General features: G+C 38.9%; 1 protein-coding gene across 1 annotated transcript in view; it reads left to right on the plus strand.

Annotated features, from left to right (window-relative positions):
- LOC130853266 (cytochrome P450 7B1) overlaps nucleotides 1–8,578 on the plus strand; it is a 167,371-nt gene extending 158,793 nt beyond the window's left edge. The window contains exons 5-6 of the mRNA XM_057734904.1: nucleotides 256–431; nucleotides 8,099–8,578. Of these exons, the coding sequence (XP_057590887.1) occupies nucleotides 256–431; nucleotides 8,099–8,386 (464 nt within the window). The 3' untranslated portion in view covers nucleotides 8,387–8,578. The remainder of the gene's footprint in view (nucleotides 1–255; nucleotides 432–8,098) is intronic.
- Nucleotides 8,579–9,163: the final 585 nt, after the last annotated feature.

Here is a 9,163-nt window from a genome sequence, read left to right on the forward strand (position 1 = left end):
CCAGGGCAGCACTGTTGTCTCCTGCCTGTGAAATGCCCCAAGCTTTGGGGGCTGGACCACAGCTGTCTCATCTCTCCTCTCCTCACTCTTCCATTCAGAGCCCCCATTGGCTCTTTCTTGGTGCTCAGTGGATCTGATTGGGAAAAGATTTCCCTGTCAATCAAAGCTATTGGTAATAAGCTTTAACAGCAAATTGAGAGCACTTTTCAGGAACAGTCATGTTTTAATAAAATGTTGCTTGCTTGTTTCTTTCAGAAAGCACCATTCTTGAGGTCTTGCGACTGTGCTCCTTTTCTGGCATCTTTCGTGTCGCTGAAGAGGACTTGACACTACATTTAGGGAGCCAGGACTGCTGTCTGCGAAAGGGAGACTTTGTAGGCATCTTTCCTCCCATCTTACACTATGACCCTGAAATCTTCGAAGCTCCAGAGGTAAATAAACATTAAGCCAGTGTCACTCCCTCTTAGATACTGCAAGCACATTCCTTTCCCTTCTGATCTCTCTTTCTTTTGCCACCTTGTTGCAGAAAGAACTTGAGAGAGCTTGATGACTCCTGTTTTTCCTTCCAATGGAAACATTTTCCTATTTACTGAAAGGTGTCCTTAAGAATCTCTCTTCCAAAGGTTTCATGATCTGTAAAGAGAAATACAGTGATCAGACTAAACTCTAGTTTCTTCAAATGAAATGAACATTGATACCATGATGGCCACTATTCACTTTAGGCCAAAATTAAGTTTTGCTTGGCAGAGAATTATTAAAAACCATGGAGGACTAGCTATTGACAGGCAGCTTAAAGAATAAATAATGATGACTATTCTGCTAAGTGTTTCCAGCATCCAGCGTGGGGTTGACTGTCCTGGAGTTAGATGCCATCATTGCCATAGTTAAGCTCATCCACTTTTTCGCCTCTTACTAAAGGTATGTGCCCCTTCTTGATAAATTAGGATGGCGTTATGAACTCGAGATTGTAAAACTGCTGCTCACGGGTGAAGCTCTGAGGGTAATTGTGTCATCTCCTTGTATTTTTTTCTGAAGCTGGAGTTAATGAATATCAAAGACTAGAAATTAATCCACCCTGGCTCATCCCTTAATACCACTTGAGAGGTTCACCACCTGCATGCAAATTGAACGCAGTCATCTTCTGCCTGTGTTTCTTGTGAAGTCACGTTGTTGCTGCAGTCATTTTTGTATATACAATGCCATTTTTCAAAAGGAAACTTCTGTGCTCTTTTTGAGCAGTTTAAAGCTGAACCGCTTTTAAACCCAGGTTTTAAGATGGTTTGCAGCCAGGGTGGATTAAAATCTTGCTGAATTTTGGAAATTAATAAGAAAAGGAAAAACTTCAAATACAGTGAGATAATTTGCATTCATTTCATCAGCAAAGGCAAAATTTTTAAGTGAGGGGAGAATGTGCATATGATTTCTGTATGTTTTAGAAGAGGCGTTATGTGAATAACGATAGCAAATCAGAAGTAGGGTATTGGTGAGCAAATGAACATTTTACAGACAACAAGCTTCATCTCCATGTTTGTAAATATTAACAAATTCCACACATAACAAGGTATTCAATAAGTAAAGCAAGTAAATAGCTAATCTTTGAAAAATATTTTAAAATTTAAAAATAGTTTCCTTTCTACCTATGATTTTTTTTTAGAGTGTACAATTTGGTATTTTTTTTCTCAGTAGTAATGTATATATGGCAATCCTAATCTCCCAATACAATTTTTAATTTATTTAATTTCTGCTTAGTATTTTTATTATGCGATTATTCCACTAGTCATTAAATTTACTATTCATGTCAGGTTAGTAAAATCAACATTAAAGTTATCAACAAATAATAAATGTTTACCAGATCGCCTCTTTGTTGAGGTCTTTGGGATCCTCCTTTTCTCTGTCCCCAATGCTGCCCCCATGATGGAAGAGACCACGACTGAGACTTTTAGGAATTTAAATATCAAAGTTAAACATTGAAAGTGTGCTGATTTATATTTTTTCTGTGGAATGCTAAATAGTAATGCCCAAACTTTACATAATAAATAGTAGTCAGAAGGGTTTGCCTCATACGAAATCGATGGGAAGAACAAAATTGCAATATTGTAAACACTGATTTAGCATCATTAGGGCAGCTCTAACTTGAGCTGATGAACACTCTCTATTTACTAGACCTAACATTAGCCAATTATGCCTGACTAATGTTAAAATCAACTAGCTAATTTTTGCTATGGTTTTTTCTCCTTGAAATTAGTTGTGAAATGCTGATAATTATTGGCACAGAAAAAAAATGGTATAGTTCAGAACCAATTTTATACAATTTGGCAAAGATTTATGTAATCATTCATTCTATAGATATTTACTGAGCACTCACCACTCTCAGGCTTATGGTTGGATTCCTTTTGTTCTTCATAACTTAGGATGGCAATAAGTAGATGCTATAGATGCTCGTATAACAGATGCCCATCCAAAAACAATCATGCACTGACAGTGAAAAAAGAGAAGAAAATTCTGGAATAGCCCATCCTTGGCTTCGTGTGACCGACAGCACTGTCCCAGGAGCTCATCAGAGGCTCATATTCCTCACTGCCTGACTTTTGAACTCTACAGATCTTGAGTGAGATGACAGGCCTTAGATAGAGAAAACAGCCAATAGCCGTTAGGCCAAAATCACAAGGAAGACTAACTGCAGATCTAAGTATAGTTATTCTCGGAGGACACGGAGACCAAGGAGCCTTAGCAGAATACTGGTTCCCCCTCACCCAATGAGGCATGGTTTCAAGATGTTCAAGCCCAAGAGACCCTGGAATATTACATTCTAAAAACAGGCTATCCCTTCCTTCACACATCTCTCTATTGTTGAATGCCCCTCTTTACTTGTCCACCGAGAGACTCCAGGTGACTCCACAAGAATCCCCCTTAATCACCTCTTCTTTGTCCCCGATTCCCTCCTCATTCCTCAGGGGATTTGCTGCTGCTCACTTTGCAGCCTGGATGTACCTTTGTTATGGGCACAGCCCACGGTGTTTTGCGATTACTCATGTACCTATGCGCCCTTATACTGTAAGTTCCAGGACGGGGGAGACCTTGTCCTCACCTTCTCTGAATTCTCAGTGTCTGGCACACAGGAAGGTACCCATACAAGGACGTAAATAGGAGGTGCTGAGATGGGTGAATGTTTTGCAAATGAAACTATACTTCAGTTCACATGTTAAGTCACTACAGGTATTGCACATTCAAATGTGTACTGGGCCTTATTAGATCCAATAGATGAAGTGGCTTGTGTGTAAATATAGCAATACTATTGGGAGTGGTAAGAACTCTGGAGAAAGGACAACCCAGGAGGTATCTAAGTGAGACTGTTTGGCTATTTCTGAACCAACAACCAGTTCTTAACAAGCATGTAGACCTGATGCGACCAAGTCATTTTTATTAGTTTTTTTAAAACTTCAGATTTCTGGGTGAAGCTTAGAATTTTTAAATGCTTGGAAAATTTAAGTTTAAAACACAATGTAGGCTAAACAAAAAATGTTTGGGGACCTAATTGGGCCTATAAGCTACCAACTCGCAACCTGTATTAAGAGTTATTCTCTTCCTGAATGTGGGCTCCTTAGCTTATTGCAGTGTTAGCCAATCAGGTGGCATGTGCTAATGTGGAAAAACAAATTGGCAAGTGCAATTAAGACAATGGGAGAGAGCAAAAGGAGAATTCTTTTTTCCTCTTTATCTGTCTAAATGCTACCCAAGAAAGTCCAGATGATCTCTTAATGAACTAGGAATGGATACCTTTTAAAAATTTTCTGAAGGCTTCCTCAAATTTCTCAACTGTCAGCCAGAATTCTATCCACTGGTTCTCAAATAATCAGTAAATGGTGATGATTACTTTTCTGCCGAAATGCAGCATCCATAAATAGAGCTATGGAGAAGACCAAATCTGGTTGGTTCTTCTATGGAGGTGCTAAGGTATAAAGGGAGGCTGGGCCGTAGAGAAGAAACAGCCAACACTGACGATGGTAACGCATTACCTTAACCATATAGCCTCCTAAAATAAGGACACAGTGAAACAGCAAAATAAGTACAAAGCCATTGGAGTACCCTCGCCGCAAACCTCTGAAGATGAAAAGCCTTCTTTGACCTCATGCAAGTCTGCCCAACCTACTTCTCCGATGTGATAAATGAATTTGGAAACTCTTGAAAAAATTCTAAATCACTATAAAAATTGTTGTATCAATATTCTTTTGATTATTTTCACTGTTATTAGAATATACTAGTCATGATAAATGTGGACATACTCTCAGTAATTTTTTGTCTGTCTCTCAAACTGGAATGGGGATTGTGCCATTTAGTACATTTCAAGGATACAAACATACTGAGCATCCACTATCCAGAAAGCACGCTGATGGGCAAAATGGGTGCTATAGATATAAAAAGAGGCCCCTGTCCTTAGGAGCTTATCGTTTAGGGACTTGTCCTTATCACACGGCTGTGTGTTCCCATAGCCATGTATTTCATATTCTGCCCCCCTAGTGACTTGGCACTTCCATACCTACCATGTTGGAACCAGCAGGGTGCTGGCAAACGAGCACTCTGAAAAGCCCTGATTTTGTCAGTGGTCATGGTATAAATACTTTCACCTTGGCTGATTTCATGTTACCAATGTGAAGACCCTGAATGCAGTGTGGAGAAGAGATGTGTACACTCTCTCATGCTGGTACAAACTGGCTACGGCACACCACTGATTGGAACCCAAGTCACGGAAATAGAAAAAGGAACTTCTGTACTTAGTCACCTCGCTCCCAGGAGGTCCAGCTGTAACCCAGGGCAAAGGTGCAGCCCCTTCGTCATCCATTCAAAACAGTGACAGTTTTTATTTCTAGGAAGTCTTATCTTTTGTTTAATCTAGATTCCTATACCCAAAATGATGAATTGAGTGAGTCCAAGATCTGATCATGTTCTGATCACATTCACAGAATATAATCACCTACCCCAGCAAGACCATGTTTTATGCCTTTTTAAACTTCAATACTGCACGTACAGGAAGTGCTACAAAAAAGCTGTTGAACTGAACTAAACATAAAATTTGGAGAACACAGATTAGGGTGGTATGCAGTGTTCCTCAGTCACTCATACCCAAAATTCTTCTCCATCCAGGAAATTGTATCGTCTACCCAATCTTTATTTCTAGTGCTAAATATTATACCATTTTCTATTTGTAAACATTTTCTATTTGAATATTCATCTACTCTTCATTCTCTCCATCTTTATTTACTCATTCAATATCTCTGTTTTCTTCAAAAGCTTGAAGATTGCTTTTAAAATATACTTTATTGTCATGTATTTATTCATTAATTCAGCAGACATATACGGAACCTCACTATGTGCATAGCACTCTGGTGGGGGCTTTGAGAATACGGAGATAAATAAGACAGTGTGACAACTCCCATCTCCTGGGATTTCTTGGCTCTGCTATCTCCTGTGGGTTAACTTCAGCCTGGTGACAGCAGAGCTGCAGCCTCGGAGGAATCATATTCACATATAACCAAGCCTAGAGGAGGAAGAGTGAGGAACCATTTTGTTGTGTTTTTCTTTCTTCACAAGAAGGGAGCTTCTCCCAGATGGCCCCACAGACGCTTCCCCCTGAAGTGCTGAGAGATTGGTTCACGCACCCCATCCTAACTCAGTCAGAGGCCAGAGCAATGTGATTACCACGACTGGTGGCTCCGCAGAGCTCATGCAGAAGAAAGGTGTTGGGTAGCACCCACAACAGTAGAGGAGCCATGGGGAATTTCGGTGTCTCAGGCTTTTCTATTCTGACTTCTCTGTTCTCATCCATTGAATAGTATTGCATTTAATTGACCCTTTTTAATCGTGAAGCACCGAGCTATTATGGTCACTGCAACATGAAGAGTCCTGTATTCAAGTTGTTCCAAATCAAAGATCAAAGCATCTAGCTTCCTAAGTTTTTGTTCTGTGACCCCAAAATCTCTGGGGTTTTATACCGCCTCTTTTTTTTCTAAAACCAGACTATCGTCCTAGCAGCTGCCACAAGCCCTTCCTAATATGAGCTCCTGCTGGGGTTCTCTGTGTCCTGGCAATGGAAAGCAAACTGAAAAGAAATTTTAACTCAAAAAACTATTTATGCCCATATGCCCTTTGAGCTTGATGGTAGCCACAGAGCAAAAGAGGCTGGCCTTTTCCCTTCTTGCTTCATAATTCAACAACCAAATAGAAATTTCTATAATATCTATTGTGAGGAAATTGAATGGAAGGTGATAGAAAACTAGACAGTACTGGTTGACTAGAAGGTTGGGGGAATTAAATGTGCACTGACGGAAGGTGGCAAGGGTAGGGAAGCATTTAGGCATTATTTGTTGATCACTGTGGTTTCTCAGCTGCATATTCACGTTCACAAAGAAGAAGAGAAAAGCCATGACAGTTTCTGGATTATGTATGATATCAGCACAGTATGCAGTCACAACCCAAGCTAAGTTTTCCTTTTGCATGTTCTTGCTTTAACCATGGGACTGACCACGGTGAGAGCTTTTCAAAATAACAAGTCATTTCATGGCAAAATTGACATCAGCTGGTTTGGCCTAGGCAAGGAGCTCTTGGGAAGAGTGCTGGTCTCCTTCGATTGGTCGGTGAGAAGGAGGAAGCAGCAGTATGAACCCAGGCAAGCAGGCCTAGGCCCCAGGCCCCAATAATGGAAAAAGATTCCCTGGGAGAGAATACCTTATAGTCATTCTGTCTCCGGTAACAAAGTGGATGTCCACAGAGAATGTCCTTATCCATACTACAAGGATGGACAGATATTTTTAGGTTAGCACTGGTTCGATCCTATTCAGATACATTCCGGTACTATCCATGGGAAGATATATTTGCAGTCTGATGCAGATTAATTTTGCCATTATGATTTCATCAACTTACAAGTTTAGGGGGTGGGGGAGAATAGAAACCACCCAAGGTTTGTTTTCTAAGCTTGAATCAAAATCAGTATCCTAGGAAAATGAGGATAAAACCAATACTTTTAAAGGAAATGATTTTGCTGACATGGATACTGGCATTGAGTGAGAAAATTAGATCACTTATGATGGGTTCAGGATCTACCTGTGTACCGCAGGGTTTTTGGTATAACCTAAATGCTTTCCATCTGACCTACCTCTTTGCTCTTTGCCTTCATAGTTCACAGCAGACTTGTGTGCTGAGCAGGTCTAATGCTAATGAGTACCACGTACAGGAAGGACTTGGTCGTTGTCATGCATGCCACGTGCATTAATCTAATCAGTGGTTTAATTCACCATGGGCTGAAATAAGGTCATTCGGTGTCCTCGCAGAAACTCAAGGGAGAGTAAATCAAGATGGCGGACCAAACACCCTCGATAAACCAGTCCCATAATTTTCTGAGACAAGTAATATAACTGATTTATGAAAATATATAAGAAACCAAGAGAATTAACCCAAAGAGCGCTCATTCTAAATAGAACTATCATAGGAGAAATTCAATACAACATCAAAAAACAAGCCAGACCAATTTTGTGGCTTAGTTCTTCACTAGTGCTTAATGTGAATCTAAGTATTTTATATCTGTTTCATCCAAACATAAGTACTGAATCCTAACTCATCCTTCTCCTCCATCAGTAGCTGGTGAGAAGGGATAGGGAAGGGCACACGAGGGATCCTCAGGTAGACGGTCTTGGTGGCCAAGAGGATTCACTGTTCCCTAGTAACCATGGTGGCTCTGCAAGAGCCCTTCTCTCTATGCAACACTGATATTTCCAGTGTTGGTACATGGAGACCCACCTTAGAGAACAAAAACAGAAATACTGCCTCTATACTTAGGAAACACAATGTAGGAGAGAAATGTGAAGAAAAGTCATAGAGAAGAGTTTGGATTTCTGTTTGATATGGGAGAAGTAATTTTCTAATAACATTGGAGTTTTTTGAAAGTTCATACATGATTTGCACTTAGTAAGTTTTACTTCCTGGTGTTTGCTGGGTTAAAAGAAGCCTTTTAAGATGGGCAAGGAAAACTGGCAATTATGTGAACCTGAACTCAAACTATTTCATGGAAATTTTTTACTTTAACACTCTGTTTTCTTCTTTACAGGAGTTTAGATTTGATCGTTTCATAGAAAATGGTAAGAAGAAAACCACCTTTCTTAAAAGAGGGAAAAAGCTGAAGTATTACCACTTACCATTTGGATTTGGAGTCAGCAAATGTCCAGGCCGATTTTTCGCAATTGCTGAAATAAAGCAATTATTGGTTGTACTTTTAACTTATTTTGATTTAGAAATAATTGATGATAAGCCATTAGAACTAAACTACAACCGCTTTTTGTTTGGTATTCAGTATCCAAACTCTGATGTTTTATTTAGGTACAAAGTGAAATCTTGAAGAAGCTAAAAGGAAAGCAAAGAAATCTATCAGAACTAACCTAAATGTCCTAAGCTCATCTATTTGTTTTTAATTTCTTCAAATGTAATTGCTTTGTTTGTTTTAAAAGTGCCAATTTCTAATCAGTCCAGTCTGTACTTGATCACGAAACCCATCAAAAAAAAAAAAAAAAGAAAAAGAAAAAGAAAGAAAGAAGGAAAGAAACAGGATGCTGGCATGAAAATTGACATCAAAATCAACATAATGATAAACTTAAAGTGGCTTTTTTTAAGTTTCTACATATTGTGATTTGCGACTGTCACAGTAAATGTGCCTTCACAGCAATAGATTTGACACTGTGGGATTTTTTTAAGTCAGAAATTCTTCTCTAGTATGTAAAAATACACTTTATGTACTAATGGAAATTTGTGCTGGAAATGGACACAGTCTAACAAATTCCAAGTTCTTAGAGAAGAAGGAAATTAAATTTCCATGAGATACACTGGATGAAAATGTTCCCTTCAAGTATAATATCAATAATATCTATATTGCCAGGGTACGTTTGCATTAAATGAGTCTTGCAGTAGATTAAATGCTTCAACTTCGCTTCAATATTTAATCACCCATAAATGTTTTTTATTACTTTGTATACAGTGGCTCAATAGAACAAAATTTCTTGTTATATAAGGCCACTCATGTTCAAGTGAGATACTGATAAGATTTATCAGTATAAGAACACACAAAAACCTATTATATATTCAGCAATTGCCCTAGACATTAGTATTAGGTTTATTGTAA

The sequence above is a fragment of the Hippopotamus amphibius genome, chromosome 5 (assembly GCF_030028045.1).
Source record: "Hippopotamus amphibius kiboko isolate mHipAmp2 chromosome 5, mHipAmp2.hap2, whole genome shotgun sequence".
Lineage (NCBI taxonomy): Eukaryota > Metazoa > Chordata > Mammalia > Artiodactyla > Hippopotamidae > Hippopotamus > Hippopotamus amphibius.